At 42.8% G+C, this 23,039-nt stretch overlaps 2 protein-coding genes across 39 annotated transcripts in view; both read left to right on the top strand.

Moving 5' to 3' along the window:
- Positions 1-1,426, top strand: part of CLASP2 (cytoplasmic linker associated protein 2) — a 132,009-nt gene extending 130,583 nt beyond the window's left edge. For all 36 annotated transcript variants that reach the window (XM_088520898.1, XM_088520893.1, XM_088520882.1 and 33 more), the window contains one exon: positions 849-1,426. In XM_088520898.1, the coding sequence (XP_088377024.1) occupies positions 849-935 (87 nt within the window). In that variant the 3' untranslated portion in view covers positions 936-1,426. The remainder of the gene's footprint in view (positions 1-848) is intronic.
- A 138-nt stretch (positions 1,427-1,564) lies between these two features.
- UBP1 (upstream binding protein 1) overlaps positions 1,565-23,039 on the top strand; it is a 45,680-nt gene continuing 24,205 nt past the window's right edge. For 2 of the 3 annotated variants that reach the window (XM_010211613.2, XM_010211612.2), the window contains exon 1: positions 17,123-17,410. In XM_010211613.2, the coding sequence (XP_010209915.2) occupies positions 17,298-17,410 (113 nt within the window). In that variant the 5' untranslated portion in view covers positions 17,123-17,297. Of the gene's footprint in view, positions 1,793-13,942; positions 14,060-17,122; positions 17,411-23,039 lie in introns of those variants that run through there. The other variant, XM_088520916.1, reaches the window with a different exon arrangement.

Below are 23,039 nucleotides of genomic sequence, written 5' to 3'. Positions count from 1 at the left end.
ATGTATATTTAATATTTGTAATATTTTAAGCATGCCTGAGTTCACTGTCAGACTTTAATATGAAACAGTAGTAGCTGATATACTAAGCCTGGCTTTTGCTTTTTTTTTCTCATACTGTTTTTCATGCAGTTGTAGGTTGAACAGCAATCAATTTAATATACAGATGTCAAGTACAAGGGTTCTACATGTTCTCCTTGCCTATTCTTTTGCTTTTATCATTCTTTTCAAAGATCAATGCAGGAAGTTTATAGTGTCTTTTACTTACTGCTCTTCCCGTGTCCCCAGACTTTATTTTAATTGCAAATCCATTTGTCCTTGAGGATAGAACAGGACACTTAATTTTGTACATCTTATTTTAAGACACTTTTATCTTTTTTTTTTTTTTTAAATTACCTAGCAGTGACTATGTGAAAAGTGATTTTAGACGGTATTAGAAGTTTTAGTAAAAAAAAAAAAAAAAAAAAAAAAAAAAACTCAGATAATTAGGCTGAAAACTTCAACAGTTTCTTAAAATATTTTTTTAAAAGCTAGTTTATTCAGAATGGGCTTGTAATTGTGGAGAATAATCTATCTGTCCTGGTCCACATGCTGCTGTATATTTCTTGAATGTCTTCAGTTTATCTTTCTGATAAATTGTTTGATGAGTTTCTCCTTGGGACAAATTTTGTCGTGTTTGAGGGTGTTTTGTTTTTTTTTTTTTCTTTTCATTGACAATAAACACAATTTTCTTTTTGGAAAAAGAGAGTGGTTTAATGATCCCTTTCAGTGTGTCGTTCCTGTAGGCTACAGTACAGAGTGCAACTGTATGGTTTGTGAATACTAAGTGAATTTCTGTCTTAAATTTCCAGATGAAATTATTGAACCTTTACATTAAACGTGCACAAACAGGCTCTGGACCAGGGGATGCAACAGCAGATGTTTCTGGACAAAGCTAATGAAGCTGACAAGAGTGAACCAGGTCTCCTAAAGAAAGGGCAAGGCCCTCCTCACTGCAAGGAAAATTCTTACACACAATTTTGAAACTCCTTTTTTGTTTTTGTTTTTTGATTTTTGTTTTTTCTTTAACCAATGGCTGTCCTCAGCCTGCATGTGACTGCTGCAATAGAGTTATTCCAAATCCAAGACAAAAACAGTATTAACATCAGTCGATCAAAACAAAATAAAATTTAAAAATAATCTAATCCATTAGTTTTCCTGTTCGCAATCCTCTGTGTCTTCCCATTAACTTTTGCCAGTGTTACTGTATTAATTTTTTTTAATGTTAATTAAACAGGTATGCTTTAAGCTTCGGAAGTTAAAATATAAATTCTGTTGCTTTCATTCAGCTGCAGATAACATTGTTTTTATTGCTATTTTGTTGGAGTATCATGTCCTTTGCTAGAAGCAAGAAGTGATGTGAAACAAGGCAGGACTAGTCTGAACTGCAGTGAGACTCAGTCACTGTGTTGGTGATTCATATTATTTACAGCTTGTTTGGGATATTCTGGAGATTGAGAAATATGCCTATAAAAAAGCTGGATCAGTCCAGTTCTGTAAAAGTGATATTGTTCATTGGTTGTATGTTTGTTGCATAAATAAGACTTTAGTGTGAACAGTAGAGGACTGGGCCAGCTCGTACCTCCCCGTGTGGAAGGCGGCCCTCCCGGGCAGCGCCGCCGAGCTGGCGGCCGCGCGGCACTCTGCTCGCCCGCAGCAGCCTTAATGGTCACTTGATGGATGTGAACCATCCGTGTCACCTTTCCTTCTTCAAGCAGGATGCTTCCGAATGGAGTGCTCTGCCCAAGCATGCTCAGTATGTATTTACCTTTATCACTAGAATGTTTCCTCTCAACCTAATCGCTGGAACCAGTAGTCTTGTATTGTAACTCACACGGGATTTTATGACAACAGTGCAGAAAACGACTTAATTGTTACCTTCCTAAAAGCACCGAGGTTTTCTGCATTGAATTTCAATGGGGGGGGGGGAATAGTCACAAATGCAATGGATCTTGCCACCTTTTGATTTAAGAAAAATCTATTTTGGATGAGTTGGGAAAGCTGCACCAAACTACTTGCATGGTTTTCTTGAATAGCATCCTCAAGACCCATCTGGATTAAGGTGTGGAAATGTTTCCAGGGTTTGTTTTTTTTCCATTTTTGAAAGAGTTAGTTTATTGTGAATAATGGTTGTTTGTATTTATGAAGTTGATAATGGAAAGAGAGAACAAAAATCAAGTAAATGTGTCCCTAGATGTTGTGTTTTCTTTCTTTTTCTTTTCTTTCTTTGTTTTTTCCTTTTTTTTTAAACTGAGAACTGGGAAGAAAAAGACCCTTTCTAGGATTGGTGGAACTTTTCTTTTTTCCTGACTTTTTTTTTTCTTTGATTATGATGTTGTCTAGTTATAGAAAGTGTATCCTGATAGGAGAGAAAATAGCGGTGCCAAGGAGGATGATCTGTGCTAGGCTAAAATTCTCTCTACCTCTTCAGGGTGACTAGTTTTTGAATGAGCTGCTGCCTACAGCACCCAGTGGAAGAACTATCTACAGAAACTCTTCTTTATTTTTTTTTTTCAGTTTATCACTTAATATCTATTCCAAACTATTCTTTAACATGCAGCCAAATATCCTAAGAAACTACTTACACACTTTACTTGCTAGATACCCTGAAAAACAATACTGAATAAAAATGAAGTCAGATGCTTGTAGTAACGTGAAAGATTGTTTTCACTTTAGTTTGAAGTGAATCTGATAGAGAAAGTTGAGATATGGTTGTTAAAGAAGTAATGTCATTGCAGAGATTTATTCTATTGGAGGAAAAGTTGTAGAAATATATGTAAAGACTTAAAAACAAGACTGTCATAACTTGTTGCTAGCCCTTTTTAGCAGCTACATCAGGAAAATAGTATTTCCTCTTTCTTTCCTTTGTTATGTGTAACATTCTTGTTGTTTTCTACTGTTCAATTACATTGTGTATTTATAGTTCTATGCTTACCATTGTGCATATACTGGCAATAAAATGTACATAACATTACTTTAAAAAAATAGCAATGTATACATTCTGGTTTTCTGTTTTATTTGATCACATGCTCTAAAAAAATATAAATGTCTGATACAACATTGGTTTAAAAAAATCTTCAGAATCTTCATGCTTTGTGTGTCTGAATGTTTCTTTAGATACTTTTACTAGAGCCGTCTTGGCAATAGAAGTTAAGCTGTTAATACAGGTCTGGTCTGCTAGATGAAAATCGTTTTTGAAAATGGAGTAATATCTTTACGATCACCAGATTTACTTCATTTAGGCAGGCTTCATATTTACTTAGTTTATACATACGTTATTTATACATTGTGGCGGATATTTCTAATATTTTTAAAACTTTTCAATTAAAGATCCTGGATTTTGTAATTTACATTTAAATTATATAAATAATATATAAAAGTTAGAAACACAGATTCTTATTTTACAAGGCTTGCATATCGATCCTGCTTTTCCTCCAGATAATATTTGTTTTCAAGGGATCAGGATAACTGCTGCTTGCCTTTGTTTGATGTGATGATGTCAGTTCATGCAGCAAAAATAAGTGTATTGTAGAATATTTCTTCTGGTCAAATGTATTATTTTTTTCTTATGTGTAAGCAAAGCAGGAAAAAAAAATGCTCTAGAACTTGATCAAAGATGTAGTCATCCTACGTAAGTTTGAAAAGTTGCGTTTCAGGTACAGGAAGGGAAGATGTTTAGAAGAAAGTTGTCCAAAAGTTGTGCTTCTAGATCATCTTTAAATATTGGAAGTGTAGATATCCCATGTACTAAAAAGCCTATATGTAATATATTCAGGTGAATCTTTCAATTACAGTATGACCGGATTTGTTCCCAACAAAAGTGAGGCTGCTGTGCATGGATAAAATCTGCTTTATATTAAGTCAAGCCATCAGTACGTAAGAATTTGCAGCAAAATGCTTTCCACTGCAATCAGGTATCAGATTCACAGTGGCATTTCTGCCTTCCTTTCCTATATTAGAAGTAAATATTAGCTTAGGTTAAATGGAATTACAATTAGTTATGCCTTACGTTTGTGCTGCAAGTGCTTTCTCTTATGAATTAGCGTAAAGATCTAGAAGAAAATCAGAGAAATAAGTTAACTGTCCTTCAGAAGGGTTTTTTTTTCCCCTCATCTTTCTAACGTTCTACAAAGATTAAGTCACCATTGCAATGATTTGCATGCCAAAACGTTCTGAAAAGGTTTGGTGGGGGCTTAATGAAAGGGAAAGAGGAAAAAGGAAAGCAAGCTACAAGCAGAATGTAGGGCAGGAAATATGTAGGGGAGCTGGGTGTTATTTGCCTTAAAGGACAGAGTAACAGGGAATGTTCAGCACAAGTTTTAGGAAGGCAGGTGGGACAGTAAGCTTAAGCACTAAGGAGAGCTGATCATCTAAACTCTCCTGAACTTGGTTGTTTGTTTTATTTTGAAGACCAGGATTGGAACCAGCTGAGCTGTGTGTGACCTGAGCTGATCTGTGATCATATTATTTTTGGTCCGAGTCCCAGGGAAAACAGCATTTGTGTCCTGCCACACACTTTCATATTTGGTGGCTTCTATGGATGTTCAAGCATTTGAGTATATCCATGTACTTAGCCCATAGACATATGATGTTCATCCTTTAGTTTTTAGTAAAGGATTCTGAATACAACACTGTGCCTTTGAAAATGAGCATGAGAGAGAAAATAATCTTGAGGAATAAATCCGAGCTACGCTACAGTTAATGCCTGTGATGCTGAAGGCTCATGAGAAAGGTTTGGTTTGTTGTGGTAACACTGGCTGTGCTGGGTTGGAGCTTGGCAAACAAAGGCATGGGGCACAGTAAACATAAATAAGATGGCGATAAATGGGCACGCTGGGACAAGGAACATTGTCACAGAAATACTGAAAGCTAATGCTCTCACCCCATTAGAGCAGTACACTGATGAGTTTTGCAATTGCAGGCTTAATTCCATTTAAAATGGAAGTGAAATGAAGCATATTTTGAGGGAGGATGAAGGCATGATTGAGAAACCTGAAAAGCATACTGCAGTAGAGGGGAAAAAGAAACACCGCTGTCATACTGCTACCGAAAAATGATACTGCTTGTAACAGAGATCTAGACTTCCTGTCACTGGCGGCAGATAAAAAGGTGAGCAAACTTTGTCACAAGTGCAGAATCATAGAATCATAGAATGCTTAGGGTTGGAAGGGACCTCTAGAGATCATCTAGTCCAACCCCCCTGCACACGCAGGGTCACCTAGAGCACGTGGCACAGGACTGCGTCCAAGCGGGTTTGGAAGATCTCCAGAGAAGGAGATCTCCAGAGAAGTTTAGTGGGTTGTCTGTTCTGGTGTGCTCCCTGTGCTCGCTCTGGCTGTGTCCACCGGTGGAGATCTCTGCTCCGCTGCGAGCTCATGCTGGAATCGGTAGCGCTTCCGTTGACAGCATGTCCTGCTGGGGCCAGAGCTAGGGCCTGTGTCTAAGCAAGATGTACACCGGGAAAATCAACGGTACAGATCCAGGTTAGGCAGCGGGCAGGCGCCGGTGCCCCCTCGCGTGCTCACCACTGCCTGCGCAGGATCTGCGCGGGGCCCCGAGGGGATGGCTGTGCCGAGGAGCTGCCTTCTGGCCACAGGCCGCCCAGCCTGAGCGCAGGGAGCTCACATCAGAGCATCCGGGAAGAGGAGGAAACGGCGATTCCAGGTTAAGTTTAAGCAGGTGAAATGCCAGCCTACAGGGGATCCAGAGGGATCTCACTCAATTAAACTGCAGATGAGGATGTTCTTAATGCCTGGTTATCTGATAACCCAAATAAAATATTACTGCTTTTGAAATGCAAGTGCTGTTAGTACTGCAAAAATCTCATTTAGTAAAAGATTTCATGTGTGACCTTGTTGGGTTTTTTTTAGTCCTTGGAAATATTTTAAAGTGATGTGGACAAAATCTCTTTATACCATAGTAAATATCCTAGATAGTTATGTTTTTCAAGAAATCCTGTGGTGTTTGATCTATTTTTGATCCTTCATATCACAACTGGGGCCATGTTGGAGGACTTAACAACTCGGGTGTTTTAGTCAGATGAAGTTACCTGTTCTCTATAAGGAATTCTCATGCATCACTACTTATGTAGTCTCAATTTGCCTGAGGATAAATTTTAATTGAACTGTAACTGATTGTTTAGAATTGGGCAGATTAAACTTATATATGTATACATGTGTGTATTTTATTCAGAACCTGTATCCTTTTGGCTCTCACTTCTGATTTTTCTGTTTGGAGGGAATAGAGGCAGTAAGATTTGGAAGAGTCAAAGTTAATTATATACTGTGTATTCTTGGTGATTGAAAGCATTAGTAGCATATTCAGTGCTACTTGAAAAGTGGGTTTTGAACTTCATGGTTTGCACTGTTTCCCTGCCCCCAAAAGTGTTTCCTGAATGGAGGAAAAAAAAAGTTTTCTGGGGTTTTCTTCTATTTCTTCATTCTGTGCCATTGCTTTTCCCCTTTTCACTGTCTACACTGAATACAGTAGTATTCAGCTCTTCTGTAGTATATGGAATTCATGTGCAACATAATGTTTTTTTCCTAGATACGAAGTATATCATTTGTGTAGCTCTTTGAAGCCTGCTTTCACATTGAGTTATTAACTCTATTATCAAGAATGTGAGTTGGATGCCTCCTTAAATTTAACGTCAGTAAATAAAGACGCTGTTTTCAAGTGATGCTCCAACACAGAGGCAGGCATGTTATTGGTAATTTCCTTAGCATCTCCACCAAAATAGAGAGAAGCCCCGGATACCACTCTGTCTGCACACGCAATAAGAGGGCAAAAGAGTGAAGGGAGAAGTAAATGTATGAAATGCTTCAAAGAATTCCAGTTATTGCAAAGGTATCAATTTTTTCTTAATGATTTGTGTTCCTGGTGACTGACATGATAAACTGCTATTCAGAAGAGGCATACCTCAACCAAAGACTTGCTTTAGAGTTCAGTACAAACTTTTGCCACAAGTAAGACTTTCTTGGGTGCCAGACTGCTAGGAATGCTGTAGAAGCTGTTTGTGTTTTGGTAGAGTGAGTTTGGGGCTCTGTAAACCACTTGCTCATGCCAAACCTTGTTTCAATTTTGAATCCATTTGGATAGCTGATAATTTCTGATCACCCTGTCAGCAAATGCCCTTTATACTAGGAGGACATCCAGGGCATTAATCTTCTTTCTAATAACTTTTCCTTGATTAGAAAAATGCTTACAGCAAAATACTAATTTAAAAGAGTTTAAATTGCAAGTTCATACTTATTTCATGAAGGAATTGGAAATAATCTTGTGACTGATAATTTATTCTAAGAAAAACATAATGAGAAAATTCTAAGAGAAGCATTTGTGTTTTCCCCTATATTCTTATCCATATAATCTTTGGTTTATGCCCAAAAAGGAGGTATCCCAGAAGAGAAACAGATTGTCTGGCTTACCAGTCAGGAAGCCTGAATGCTGAGGCATTTTCTTTTCTATTGCTATAAACACTGCAAAGTTTTAGTAGTCTAGTGCATCCGATCTATGGAATATGTTGAAGGTCAGAAAATGCACCAGCCATGGGCAGGTGTGCCAGTAGGTATGTGAATAGACTGTGGTCTTGCTACCTTTGTAGCCCAGGAGAAAAACAGCAGTTGTTTATCTTTCATATTCAAGTCAAGGCCTCACTGAAGGCCTTATCTCCAATATTCAAAGGCCTCGCTAGGCGTTTCCCCCATGGGACAAAAGGTTTCCTGAACAGCTGCGGCCTTTTGGGAGAACAGAAACTTGTGAGCAAACTTTCTTCGCAGTCCCATGGTAGTTATGACAGTGCCAACAGTTTCCCCAGGCTTCTGAAAGCCAACACACAAGATCTACCCTGAAAAAAGAGATGGGCATTGACCCAGGATAGTGCTTAGCAAGGAGTGTGCAGCTCTCCTGCGTCATCTTCACTTCTCAGCACTGCTGTGGGGAGGGGGAATTAGTGCTCAAGTGATGACAGGAGTGCTGAGCAGAAGCTTCCCGTATCTTCAGCGGCCGCCTTCCTGAGACGTGTCTGTGAGGTGCCCTTCTTGAACCATGTGAGAAAGGGGATTGCTACCCTTTGAGGATGAGGAAAACAGCAAGGTCATTGCACGGTGTGATACGAAAAGAGGGACACGGTATATATGCTTAAATTTAAAACCCTGTAATATATAGCTGAAGTTCTTAAAAACTTTTTTAAAAAGCTGATTTGTACTCTTTTTAAGAACAAAACTTTCTTGGAATAAGTAATTTCTTGCTTTCCATATGGAGAATTAAGAGGACGAACACTGGAGGTTTTGATCAACAAAGACAAGACAGCACCAGGCCAGAAAACCTTAGACCTGGAAAGGTACCCAGAGCTGCCACGGCTCCTCTGGATAAGGAATCCTGTTCCTGAGGAAGGAGGAGGTGCGGAGCTGACTCCTATGCCTTGTGTGTGGGAGCGTGCAGGAAGGCTGCGTTGCCACAGGGGAGGCGGAGAGCCCGGCAGTGGTATATAGGCTGCTCGGGTGCACGGCAGGCATGGCAAAGCAGGATCACAAATGCTCAGGGTGTCCACCGCTACGGACCTCCGACTCTTGCACAAAAGAGCTACTCCAGCCTTTGCCACAGCCACAGAGACTTGGTAACTTAGGCTTTGAACTTGGGTTTCAGGTGATGAAATCTAAAGAAAATTTATCTGAACGCTGTTACTGTCAACCTCTTTAATGGCTACAAATAATGTGTTTGACAATTCTCTGTGTAGCATTCCAAAAAAACATTCCAAAAAAGAGCAAAAAGCAAGGAGAACAACCACTGTACCTGCATCTCATAGCAGAGATTTGAGATTGGTCAGTACTTCAACACCTTAATCACATCCCTTAGATTTAGTCGGTTATATGAGAAATAGGGCTATGGAGGCAAGAGCACCAGCACTCTGCAAAAGGCTTTCAGCTGTGGAGGTTGCCATCCCCCAATAGGCAGAACCTATGAGGAAAGAAGTGTTTCTTGCATTGGTCAAGCAAAACCAAACCAAAGTTTTTGTAAACTGACGTGGGAGCATTAAAAGCAATCCATATTTCTCATTATGTATAAAGTTACTTCACTTCTTAGCCTCTTATTAAGCAGACTCTGAGGCAAGTCCATCAGTGTACACCACAGCAGTGTGAAGAACTGCTAAATTACTCGGTGTGTTCAACACTGCTGCATGTCAAGTAGCGTGCCGTGCAGCTGCGACGCCTTATGGTGCCCTGCCGTATATCTGCTGGTGATGTCCTAAAACTGCTGCTGGAATTTGGTCATCTACCACCCAAGCAAGGGGGCGGTCCCTGTGGTTCTTGATTTGCTTGGCTATATCCATACTCCAGTCCTACTTTCCTGAAGTCTTGAGTCTCACAGAGGAAGGACTGGTAAGAGTAGCTGTCATTACGGTGCTTAAATGTAAACAGGCACAGATTAGGATGTGCCTGAAATCAAGGCGGCAGGTGCAACTAGAGATGATCATGTTACTGCTGTCTTTCATGGGATAAAATTGGCAAGGCCCATCACTGCTTCCTGACTGAGCTCTAGCAACAACTGACTTGTGCCGCTTTTGGATGACCTGATACAGGGAGAATTATGTTGTGTCATATCTAACACGTCAGGAGTTGTGTGATCAGAACAACAGGCTACCCTGCAACCACAGTGACAGATCATGTGTAGGAGTTTCTTGCTCCTGGTTGTAACCTGTCAGTGCCAAAGTTCAGTGTAATAGCTGCAAAGAATCCAGTCCCAGATACATATATGGAAGAGACTGTGGCTGTGCATTCAGAAGCACCCACGCAGAAGGGCTCAAAGAAAGACCCAGCACTTCCCACCTCAGTGTATGATGGATTCACAGCCAGCTGAAGCTGGAAACGCTGTCTCAATGCAAAGGCCGCACTGATACTTAGTGATTCAGGTAATCTGGGTCGCTGTTGTCCGCTCTCGCAGGTGTTTCCATTCCAGGTACCCTGTGTTTGGCAGCAGTTGTTGACACAGCCAAGAAGAGTCCAAAGATGAAATAAGACAGATCAAAGTGACACTGTTTGCTCTTCTCTATGCTCTGTTTTGAGATTGAAGCATATAGGCATTGTTCCTGCTTATATATACACACCCATCTCCGGCTTTTAAATTGAACTAGCATTTTACATACTGCTAAAAATCCTCCCTTGGCAGCAAAACATTTTGAATGAGTTTGTCAGAATAGAGACATAGTTTGTGACCAAGTTTACAATGTCTTCCATGATTTCTGATTTACTTCTTTCTATTTGTTATGTGCAGGATGATTTTCACCTGCCAGGCAAAAAAGTGTTCTATCTCCAGTTAGACTATCAAAACTATCAACTCTCAAATTTTCAGGTGCTTTTCACTCACGTGCTGAACTGCAATGCATAGCCACCCATTAGTCTCCCTACCTTAAATTTCAGGCTTGACTTTGCAGGCAATACACAAGCCTTAGAGCAAGAGATGTTTTAGATAAATAGTGTTATGTTGCTTGTGTATACAGTGCTCCTTCACAGAGGTTTGTTTAGTGCCTATTGGGCGGATTATGAACTAAGAAACAAACAACAAAAAACTCCCTAACAACAAACAGCATGAGGGTTAAAAACTCACCTTATTTGTCCCCAAACTTGCAAGACTGTAAGCACATTCCTTTATGTCTAGAGGTTAGTCAAGGGCAGCAGAGAGGGGTGTGGGGAATAAACAGTGCTTTACGAGGAAAAATAAGAGAATTAAACTATAACCTGAGAAGTTTCGCCTGATTAAAAAAAAAAAATCTATGCTATAGTTGAAGTTTTACCTATATATTGCTTTGCTGTTTTGCAATGAAGGTTACTCAAAAGACTAAAGAGAAGAAACTAATGAAGTAGTATATGCTGGGTGTATCTGACTTCTATATGCTTACTTCCAGTTTAAATAACAACATCTCTTCTACATGTTTCATTTGTTACTTCAGGTATTCTGAACCCCAGGCCTTGTGCAGTAAGCCCAGCATAGCGCTGCTGCCTTAGCAGATACTTGCAAATTTTCAGTTGATTTTCATGACTGCTTTTGATGAAGAATGGTTCACAAAGATATTAAAAAACACAGTGGTACATAGGCAAAACAGGCAGTGGTGAAGGCACACCTGTCCCTAAGCAGTCTGGGTTGGAAATGAGTTCACTCTGAGTTGTATTTGCGGAGGACAGATGAAAGCACAAGGAAGGGTTTTATTTCTGCACAGCTGGAGGGGGCAATGGTTCCTCCCAAGTAGGAGGAACCTGCAATTTTCATCTTTTGGACTGTGGCGTTTGTCCAATTGCACAATTGCATTATAAAGCTTTTATTGCCATAAAATGTACGAATAAGCATGGATACATGGGTGTGCACATGGACAGCAGTGGCTGTCACCTCGGAGGTCAGCAACGCGCGTTCTGTGCGGAAGGCACCGGCCATCACGCTCTGCCTTTCTAGGCCACCCGGAGCAGCGGTCGCGGCAGCAGCACAGGGCAGCTTCCGTGGTCACGCAGGGCTTGGGGCGGCTTGTCTAGCGCGAGGAGCACGCGCAGCACAGGCCTCTGCCACCCGGGAGAAGCAGGGACTCAAAAACTAAGCCAAGTGCACATAAGGCAAAACTAGCTTTAATTACTTAATCTTTCTCTGCTAATAAATATTGCATCTCCTGGCAGCAGTAGCTTCTTCAGATCAAGCAGTGACAAGTGTATTTTTAGTCCCCACAATACTTAAAAAGTCAGTAAATGAAGAGACTGAATAGGTGTGTTTGTAGCGATGCCCTTGTGCTCTGTGGCGGTCTCTGCAGTCTCAGGTGCTGCTCTCAGCTCTCTGCTCCTGCAGTAATAGCTGAAGCTCTATTAACAGGCCCCTTTCTCAGGCAGGCCCCTGATGTGGGCAAAGGCTGGAACTGACTACCAGGGGGGGCAGCTTTTGCACCCTCTCCTCTCTACCCACAAACACTGGCCAAACCCAGGCCGCCTGCCTGCCTGCATTTTTCTTGGATGGTTATTTACAACCACAACAAGCTGCCCGATTGGCTAGGAGAGCAAACCTAGAACTTGATGTTTTGTGTTTGTTCCATTATTTAAAAACACCAGCAGTGATTCAAGTTCCTCTTCTGAAGAGGATGTAACAAAGTCTACTGAGCTAAAAGTGAAGACCTGGTGCACAGTGTGTGTGTATGTGTAAATATGTGTATATATATACATATATATGTGTGTGTGTATATGCATATGTACACACCTACATAGTGTATTTTTGTGTGTGACATGCACACATGGGTAGGCATATGGAAGGCTGTGAAAATGGTTTGTGATTTGTAGTCCTTTTCTTGTGGATAATCAATGCCACGGGAAATGGAGTTCTTCCATGCCCAATATCCTGTTCACATGTAACACCTTTCCCCAGTGCAGGGGTGGAGACTTCATTTTACAGCTTGCCAGCAAATGCAGCAAAATGGTTAGCAGGCTATATACGCTTTCTATAGTTGCTGAAATCAAATTAATTTGATTATTAAATAAATAAATAAAGCAGTAGTGATCACTGGGAACAAGGAATGCGAATTCATCCAGCCCTTGACATTTCCTGTAAGGCTCTTATTAACAGTGTGCTGTTGCACAGAGATCTTTACGTGGAAAACGACCCTCGACATTTCTCCAGCTCTCATCCTTGTTGGATCGAGGATGAATTCAGGCCCATGAGCATGTTTTTGTTCTGACCATCTTCCCTGAGCTTCCTTGGGTAGAGTAACCTCTGTGGATCACTAAGCCAGCAGTGCTGATTCCTGAGTGTGTCGTGTGTGGGTCTCTCTTCCTTTTTCTACAGTTCCTCTTTTATTATTATTTATCCCTCTTTCTTTCTTATTGCTTGATGTTGAGTAAGAGCAGTCGGTTAAAGGACAAATTCCTCCTGCAGCGGGGGAAAAAATAAAAATTCAAAGAGGAAAAACATTGTTTACTTGTTTGAAGATTTGCGATTACTGGATATTACTATCACTCTAAAACAAAATAGTTGCTTTGTGTTTTCCAGAATCTTGATCTTCGTTTAGATATTAGATTGTCGTTTTAAAGGTATTCCTTGTCTTTCCTTCCATAAAGTGTAAGAACTTCTTTTTTGTGCGTGTTCAAAAACAAACAAACAAAAAATTCTCTTTGTCAGGGTTCGTTTCTATTTTGAGCAGAATGGCTGCCCTCTGCAGGTAACTCTCTTCAACTATCTGTCCAGGTATCCGAGTAGCGGGATCCAGTCAATGCTTCTCCTCTTGCTTGTGGTGAAGCAGAAGTTAGCATCCTGGCTGCTGCACTGGGCAAGCAGCGAGGCCCGGGAGCAGCCAGCAGGAGGTCGTGTCCAAACGGGACTCCCAGGAGCGGGCACGGAGCGGGAAGCTGAGCTGAGCTGCCAGCCCTCCCTCTCCCCCTGTTGATGGGCGTAGCGACGAGCTCTAGCTGGATGTAACAGCAACCCTTGCTGGAGGCTCAGTTTCAAGTGAATGGTAGCCCCCAATGGATGCTGAAACTGGGAGGTAACTGGTAACTTGAGAGAGAAACGTTGAAAATCAAATGCAAGAAATTACACTGAGGAAGTCTTTCTGGCCTAAGGAATAAATAGTTTCCCCGTAGTTGGACAGTGTTTGCACTTTTTTTTCCCCTGATCTTCCTCAACGGCAGGAATGACTTTCTTCGTGTCTGTCTTAATGACTCAGAGATGACTGTATATCCCTGCTACTTCTTTTCTTCTTCTCCTCTTCAGTCCCATCTATGCAGGTTATACTGTCCAAGCACTTCCATGGATCACCTAACAAAGGACCAAATGCCTCTCCAAGGTGGAGGTGCTTAAGAAACCTAAGCATAAAGGTGTGAGAGGAGAACAACTGCAGCTTTAACCTGAATTTGCTTTTTTTGTTTCCTCTTGGCTCTCTCTGCAGTGACCATCTCACAGTTGAGCACAACGCCTCATCTCATCCCAAAATGCTGTTCTGGCACAGCCAGCCTGAGCATTATTACCATCAGCAGTACCCCACCACCAGCAGCAGCTACCTGCGGTAAGAGATGAAGGGCTGGGGATGATTTTAAATAATAATCATGTATATGTGTGTACATATACGTATGCACATCTGCAAGAATGCATGTACTCTGCTAATTCTCAAGCTTTCAGCAGAGCTGAGGACCCCTGACCCTTTAGGAAAAGGCTGAGCAGCACAGTCACCATGCGGAGATTTGTTTTGCTCTAGTCTCACAGTTTGTACAAACAATGCCACCATACCCATGAGCAACGGAAACTGTTCATTGCTTCATGTTAACTTCTTATGTTTTATCTTTCATATTCCTGCTGCAGCTTCTACTTAAAACTGCTACCAAGTAATACAGAGTCATATACCTCAGTATTTCATTAGTGCTATAAAAATTGTCTTTTATTTACTGAAGCTCAATTAATCTGTAGTATTGAAAATGAGAGCTTCTTGTTAACTGCTGTCTGGATTTATATTATGAGATTTTGCATTGAAATTCTGATGCAATGTGTAGTTTATTGCATCAGCATCTCCATACAAGCTATAAACTTACTACTTCATGGCTAAAATATTATTTGTGTCTGGTGTTCTTTTTTTTTTCCTTCTTGTAACTAAAAATGACTTAGCTTTTGCCAAAACCTAAGGCTAGTTCAGAACTTCCAGCTAGTCTTGACATTAAAATCTCAATTTATAATGTGATTCCATCTCCGCTTTAACCTTTAACACTTTCTGGCTAAAAACAATGTGTGTAAACATGATAGTGTTAAATAATCTGCTTTGATTTTTGTTTGTTGGTAAAGTCTCGTACCAAGTTCTGGATCACAGTATTACTTCTGCTCTTGTGGAACTGTCGAGTAGGATGATGCTGTTAGAAATGTGCTCATGGTCTGGGGGTTTAAAAAGAAGTACTGCTGTATTTGAGTCCTCATAAATGTGAAACTTATGATATTTTGCAGTGGGGCTTTATATAACCAAGTAAATGCAACACAAAAGTCAGGGTGATCCGAAGCTTAGAAAATGCAAGTGTGTGGCAAACACCCCAGTTGTTTCCAGTGACCCAAACAGCGAGGCTGAAAAGAGGGTATGGCAAGTGGATAAACCAGTTTTGCTGTGGGTACAGCAAACCGGGTCTGGCTTCTCTAGTCTTTGATCTTGCTTCTAAATTACCTCTGGCTGTCAGAAGCAGAAATCTCACCACTCTCAGGTGACCAGCCTTCTTCTGTATCACTTTTGGGTCTAACGTACCCAGGCTTGTTTCTATAAGCCAACTTTAGGTTTACAAATGCCTCCCTCAAGAGTAACGTCTGAGTTTTGGGTTTAACTTTTTAATACCATAAGGTTTTGAGCTGACCTGTATCCATGCCTGTTGCACTATAACCATTCCACAACAGTCATGGAGATTAATAACCCCATCATCTGGGTAGTTATCCTTCTTCAGAACTGCTGACAAATATTTCTGTCTCAATAATAAATTACACCTGGGGCCTTGCTGCCTTTTTGCCAGGTTTAAAAGAGGCGATTTGCATGGAGTACTTTTCAGTTATTCTCACAAAAGCAGCTAGTGTCCGTGTAAGTGACTGGACCACAACCTCACGCCCTCTTCCCAAGTCTCCCTGTCCTTGGACTCTTTGTAAGGGCAGACAAAATTCTCTTCTGGCTGCAGCCAGGCCTGGGAACTCTGAAATCTGCTACAGCAGCAGAAGCAAAGCAGTATCTTCAAAACAGCACAGAAAAAGTGACCAGTATTGCTTAAAGTGTACTCCTATACGCACAAAATATATTGTGCTGTCTCAGCTCTCTCTGGTTTGCTCACTAGGCAGAACGTTTCAACTCCTAGTAAAATTATCCAGCAATCCTCTGAACAACTGAGTTTTTTAGAGTCTTTCTGTATAGCTGGTCTTAGGTCATTTATATTACTAGCACTTTGGGTCGTTAATTATAATTGCTATCATATTAAGATATCGTAATTATATTGCTACCATAATGGGTCATTAGTATTACGGTATTACTAGGTTAAGGGTGTCTAGGGCAGCCGCTCAAGGGGCTCTTGCACCCCTCCCTCCTCCTCCTTTCCAAGTGCAGGGCTGCTAGCGTTGATGGCAATTCGTCGCTGCGCGTTCAGCTGGGTCCTGAATCCCTTCCTTGGAGAATACGAAGCCGCTGCATAGAGCAGCTGCATGACGGAGAACGGCCGCAGTTACACGTCCCCGGGCAGCAGATTCCTGGCGCAGGATGACAAGCTCGGCCCCACCATCCGCGCGCTCCGCGCGGCTGCGCCGCAACCCCGCCGCACCTCAACGGCCCGCGCGTAACGGCCGCCGCGCGCTCCCGCCCTGCCCCGCGGCGGCCCTGATGTCACTTCCTCCGCCCAGCGGAGGGATCAAGCGCCCTCCCTTCCGCTTCCGCAGCAGCAACCCCGCTCTCCCCCCGTGCCTATTCACCGCCCCCAAACCCCCCGCGGCCGCCGCAACTTCCAGCCAATCACGGGCGCCGCTTCCCCGCGAGCCCCCGCTATTCGCTGCACGGCTCTGGCGTCAGCGCTCCCGGCTCGCGCCATTGGCTCAGGCGAGGCACCTCCCAGCATGCATTGCGCGCGGCGGCGCTCCCGCTCGGCGGGGTCGAGAGGGAGGAAGGAAGAGATCTGGAGCGATGCATGATGGGAGCCAGCGCGGGCGGGGGCAGGGGAGGAGCCTGGTGCCGGCGCCCGGCGTGAGGACCTGCCTCCTCATTGGTTGTCCTCCCTCTTCGCCCCCTCCCTATTGGCCGCGCTGAGGAAGGGCAGCCAATGGGCGCGCGCGCGGGCGCTGCGGCGCGGGCGCTGCGGCCCGGCCCCCGCGGCCGCCGGGGGATGGGAGCGGCCGCCATGTTGGCGTGAGCGCGGCGCTGCGCGGGGCGGGCGGCGGGTCCAGGCTGCCGCCGCCGCCTCCCCGCGCCGGAGGATGCGGCGGGGGGCGCCGCAGGGCTGCGCCGGAGCTCGGGCGGCGGCCCCGCGCCGCAGCTGCGTGTGGGCCGCGGCGGGGAAGCGCGCGGCGGAGGTGGCCGCCGGCTCCCCGGCGCCCCGCGGCGGCGGCCGGGGCAGCGCAGGATGCTGAGAGCCCCCCCGCGGCCTCCTGCTGCTGCTGGTGCCGCGGGGAAAGGGCCGCCGCGGGCGCTGCCCGTCGCTCTCCTTCAGCGCCCGCCCTCCCTGCGCTTCCCCCTCGCCCCGTGCGCCAGCGCCGAGCGGCTCCTCCCCGCGCGGCGCCTCCTGCGGGGGCACGGGGCGCCGCGAAACATGGCGTGGGTGCTCAAGATGGATGAGGTGATCGAGTCCGGGCTCGTGCACGACTTCGACGCCAGCCTCTCGGGCATCGGGCAGGAGCTGGGAGCTGGGGCCTACAGCATGAGGTACCCGCGCAGCGCCGCGGAGCGGGTGGTGGGGAGGCTGCTCCGGCCTGCTGGCCCCGCGTGGGCACCCGGCGCATGGCGGAGGTGCCTCCATGGCGAGGGAGGGCGGCCGCCACCAAGATGACCACCTTTTTCCTCTTGGGAGATCAGTTCTTTTCTCTTTTACTGACACCTCGCTGGCGCTGTGCACACTTTTCTGGGAACGGCTTCTGCTGCATGTCTCCGTTAGGGATCTGGACACTGGTTCAGAAAGCTGCCCCTCCTTAGTCAGCAAGGGTGATTCTGGCTCATCATGAGCCATTAATAGCTACTGTGTATTTAGTGTCTTGAAGTGTTATTTCTTGGCAAGGTGGCATCGTGCTTGTTGATAGGTTAGCGTTGTACTTTGCTCTGTCTCTCTATTCTGAATTTCCATGTGGCGTGCATCTCTAGAGATCCCTTTTTTTCCATCTTTTCCTACAGTGTAGCTTTGTTCTGTTCTTAGTCAGCTGGCAAGTTGATTACGTTTCTTAATGTTGTTTCTTACGTTGCTTAAACAGTGCTTGGGTGTGCTGTTTTTTATAGTTAAGATAAAGCCATACCTGTTTGAAATAAGTACATTTTATCTCAGTTCTGGGCAGTGTTTAGGTTACCAAGTGATTTGGTGTGGAAAACGGAAGCTACTTTTAAGACAGTAGGAGTGGTTCTATCTTGAGGTTTTGACAAGTTTACTCAGCATTTTGACTCAAGTCCCAAGAAGTTTAACACTGGCATCTGATCCTTTTGCTGGCCTGTCTTGTGTGAAAGATGAGTGTCTTCTGGCAGTGTTACCTGAGCCTTGAAGGTCACCACAAGTTTCAAGCCCTGTAATTTTAAGGCAGTGCTATTTAGGTAAAAAGGTGTAATTACTTTGTCTCCATTCAGAGTTACATATAGTGGTTTCAGCTGCACAGAAATGGAATCCTTTTTGCATAATGGTGGTTAGGGCATGTAATAGTAGGGCATCTGTCAAACTGCTCGTCTTCTTTGCAATTTTCTTAAAAGGAAGCTGATAATGTGGAAGAGGACAAAATTTCCCTGTGGATTCCCACATCTTTAAATAGTGTTAAAATAATTTTAAAAAATCTAGAAGCCCAGTTTTTGTGTTCTAGCATCTTTTCAGGCAATGAAGAAATTGACTATAAAGAGGAAATAGTGATTCAGTTGATCACAGTTTACGAGTTGCTGTCATTTGTATCAAAGCCACTCACCCTCCCCGCCCTCCCCCCAGCCTGCAGAAAAGCTTTGTGCTGTTTGTAATGGTTGAGTTTTGGTGTTACTGTTATCCTCATTTAATAATGAATATGTTGTATAGACTTAAGGTGCTCATGGGGCTTCTTCAAGATACTTTATGATATTCATGGTCAGCAATAGTATCTTCCTAACCCAGCAAGAGCTGTGTAGCTGTGGGGATACTGGTCTTTGCTGTGCAATATTAAAAATGGAGGTTATTTCAGCAGAAAGGCTGAAAGGAGTTACATGCGATTTCTGTAGTAAAATTACAGATTTTTTTTTCATAAAATGAAATCTTTGATTTAAATTAAGTAATTTGGCATTACTGCAAGAATATCAAAATATTCCCGAGCTACCTGCTATCTATTAAGATTATTTTTTTTACATGTAACTTAGAAGCTTAGTATGAATTTCTTTAATTTTTTTTTTATTTTTTTTTCTTCTGTAGTGCTGAAATTGAGGCCTGTTTTCAGGGAACGTGGTGCTTATTACATGAATAGCTAATTTGGTGTCTGTGTGCGTATATGGATTAAAACCTGAAATTTGTTGAACTATATAGAAAAAAAAATGTAGCCCTTAACTCTGAAATAGGAAGTCTGTTTATAAGGATGTACCAAAATGCATTTAAAAATATAAATAGTTTTCCATTTTCAGAAAATCAAGTCAGTTGGATACTGCTTAATCCTCCAAAAGCACGCGTTGCCTTTAGGGAATTTAACAGGCTGCTGTTCATCCTGGAAAGAAGTGAAATGCGCTGCAGGCTTTTTCCCTTGGGCCGTGGAGAACTGGCTACAGCCTTTGGTGGTGAAGGAGCTTTGGGCATCAGCGGTTGCCCAAAATTTAGGGTGAAGCAAACAAAGCAACTATTAAGGTTGCTTCTTAGGATTCAAGGAACTGTTATCCTAAACTCACTTTTTTTTTTTCTCAAGTGAAGAAGACAGAGTGTTGGCAGCTTCTCTCAGTTTTTAGGTCTTTGACATCTTTTATTTGGCCTCTGTTTAACATGACTGTGTCATAGCACTTCTTGTCTTAACATTTTAGGCACACTCCCCCAATCCTCATACTTTTTGATACTGTGCCATTGCTTATTATTTGTTTAGTTATTTATTTTTAAGAGAGGCGATTACCTAAAGAATCCCCAAATCTTTTTATTAAGATGTATGCATGATTTTCTGGAGAATAAACTAAAAAGCTTCAATTTCAGTAGTATACTTGATTGTAATGTATTCTGTTTCCATGTATAAATAGAAAGCTTTCTTTTTTTTTAATAGTACTTGACTCTAGCTAAAACAAAATACTATGTACTGTTTACAACTTGAGCTTGATTTTGTGTACAGATTTACAAATCTGCAAATACCTTTCAAGAAGCAGTGATTTAAGGAAAAATGACACACCCCTCCAAAGCCTAAACCTCTTAGCTTTGTTACCATACGCAGAACAGTCTTGGTTATGAGCTGTGCATGCCCATGTTGGGTGACAAACCTCTTGTTCTAGATCCTTGCCATTATTTTTTCCCCAGCTGGATGGCTGGTTGCGTGTAAAAGGGCAAGGAGAGGAGTGTAGGGCTTCAGGAAGCGACTGCTCAGCTGCCATAACCAACTGCAGTGTTTCCTTCTCGTCTCACGTGGGGAGTGAGAGTGTCTGCCCATGGGCAGTGTAGCCTCTTCATCTACGTGTTATTCCCCCTTACACCATATGGTAGCGGGTGCAAGTTAGAGCAGCTGCCTATGTTGGAGCAGTAGGTAGAGAGCCCAGGGGGTTTTTGCTTGTGAACTGATGCTATTTTTAGAGCCTTGCTTTCCTTTGCTTCTGTCAAGTGCTTAGGAAGTGGGGGTTTTTGTTGTGTGTGTGTGTGTTTGGGTTTTTGTTGTTGTTGTTGTTGTTGTTGTTGTTGTTGTTTTTTTGAGGCCTTCAACCAGTTGAGTTTCCATTATGATAATTTCTCGGATTCCCAGAAGCAGCCATTACATTTCCACTTTCTCATTTATGCCACGTTACTTCTGGGTGCTTCAGTTGAAGGTGTTTGCTAGCAGTTACTGCTGGTGGTCTTGGCTCACCTCTACATTGCTTTCCTGGGCACAGGAGAAGGGTTAGGAGGTATCATCTCTCCCATTTCTTTGTGTTTCCCTGATGCTGATTAACAGTTCCAAGTTTGGCGTGGAGCTCATGCATCTTTCTCAAAGTGTTTGCACTTGAAAATCATGGTTTAATGGTTTAAAGTTTAAAAAGGCCTGTGTGTTCTTGGATATTTTAGTACTCAATGCAAAAGTGTAATGTCCAGAAGACAGATCAGGCAAATGATTAGTGCAAAGTTATTTTGAGTTTTGATGACAAAACTTCCCCTATTTTGTGACCATATCTTTTGTTGTTTGTTTTGGGTTTTTTTTCGTAATGCATTAGAAAATGTGATGGGGAGGGAAGAGGTTGTTTTTGAAAGGAGAGTGATTTTTTTTTTTCTGGCTGACAACCACATCTCACAGATGGGGGAAATGCTTGCTTTTTTGTAGGCTTTTTGTACTTTGCTTTTTTAGGATACACAAAATAGTCTGGCTCATCATACAAGAAGCCTCCTGGTGGAGGACACAGTTCAGGTGTTACGTGCGCCCTTGTTTCCTCTTGAAAACTCCTACTTTTGAATGCTGAAGTCATATTCATGTACTATTTTGTTTATTAGAACTAGCATAGATAGCCCAGGCTGGATTTGGAGACCTAATCACAACCTGTTCTTGTGGACAACACAGATTGTTTGTGTTTTTCTGGGAATAACTTCTTCGTCCGGGAGGATGGAGGAGGTTGACTGTTTTAGATAACAATTTCTGAGGGACTTAGACAAGAGTTTTCTTATAGGAGCTAATAGCTTCAAAATTTTGATCTTAGAGTTTCTTTTATCAGCAGGGTAAACCTTGAAAGATTCTAATAATATCTGTCCTTTCAAGTTGTATCAGCCAACCTAATGAAAGATGCCGCTTCTCCTTCAAAACATTGCCATTCTTTTATGCCTCCCAGAGAACAGCCTACTTGTGATCATTCAAAATTCATTTAGGTGGGAAAAATGAGGTAAGTTATTCTTTGACTTCCCAAGATCAAAAGTTATATGAGTAGAGAAAAAGCAGAACCTGTTTCTTAAAGCGCTTTTCTCCTCTAGCTTGAGATTGTTTCCACAGAAGCTGTTTTGGAAACCTTGGGTCACCTCCATCTAGGCAGCTTTGCCAGCCAGAGCTTCAGTCTAGGTCAGAGCTCCTTAGCTATCTTAGATAACATGAGCAGGGCTGGCAGTAAAACTGCATTGGGCTGGCGTAAGCAAAAGCTCCACCAGCTGGGTAGGAAAATGCCTGGATGCTGCAGGGTGCCTGAACATGGAGACTGCCTGTGATTTGCTGCGGAGAGATCTTTTGCAGGGCCCAGCCATGGGCAGAAATCGTATCTGGGGTAAGAAGAGATGGAACTGAGAAGGCTGACCTGCTCTCCTCCTTATTTTGGAGGGTTCTGTAATATAGTTAGTGTAAAACTAAATGGGGAAAAATGTCATTTAGGGTTTCCATACCCTTTATGAGTGTGGTCGTATGTAGTTTGTCATTTTCAAGATAGTCATCTCTAGAACTGTTAAAGATGGTTAATTTGTTCCTCCCTTTGTATTTGTTGGTCTCCAGTGCATTATCCGTTAATTGAACTAGTTTGTCAGTCACTCTGCGTGTTCTTAAGCTAGAATGGATGCATTTTTATTTTTAAATCATGGATGGAAAATGAAGGCTTAAAATATTTTTTTCCATATTTAGGCAGAAGACTTTGCATTTTGTGTTATCTTTAAAAGGTTTAGGGAAAGCAAGTACTGCCGAACTTCATCAAGAGATATCTGGTGACATATTTTGCATTCTTTCCTTATTGCACTTCTACTCCTGTGTGTGTATTTTAAACATTGTACTTGTTTCCATGTTCCTTCAGTTTTAAAGTTCCTCTTGATAAAAACACTAGCTGGTGTTTCCTGTGCCAAAGCGTGTTATAGCTCAGGTGTGTAACGCTGAAGTGACTTCAGGAAGCCCCAGGAAGGGCTTCTTGCAGTGCTGTTTCTTGTGCTGCAGTGTGCTTGGCTGCTCTCTGCAGCACATCAGGGCCTGAAGCATCTGCTTGGGCCGTCTGAGTCTCCTAGAGGAGTAATAAATACCCTGAGCTCGTGGGAAATCTTCTGATCCTTCCTATGCATCTGCTGTTCCTTTTGTCTTTATGTAGAAACTCTTGTTTCGGATGTTTGCTTCTCGCATCTGGAAGTTGTCTGTTACCATCCTTTGTAGGTGGTTAAGGTGCGAAGTCCCCTCTGGGCTCCAGTTTAGGTCCCAGGCTTTGCCAGTTGACAGGGTTTGGTTCAGCAGGCTCCTACTGC

This window comes from Tinamus guttatus, unplaced genomic scaffold, assembly GCF_059628265.1.
Source record: "Tinamus guttatus ecotype Peru unplaced genomic scaffold, ASM5962826v1 Tinamus_guttatus_pri_ptg000104l, whole genome shotgun sequence".
Lineage (NCBI taxonomy): Eukaryota > Metazoa > Chordata > Aves > Tinamiformes > Tinamidae > Tinamus > Tinamus guttatus.
The sequence above is the reverse complement of the archived record's forward strand: the minus strand, read 5'-3'. Positions and strand labels throughout refer to the sequence as shown.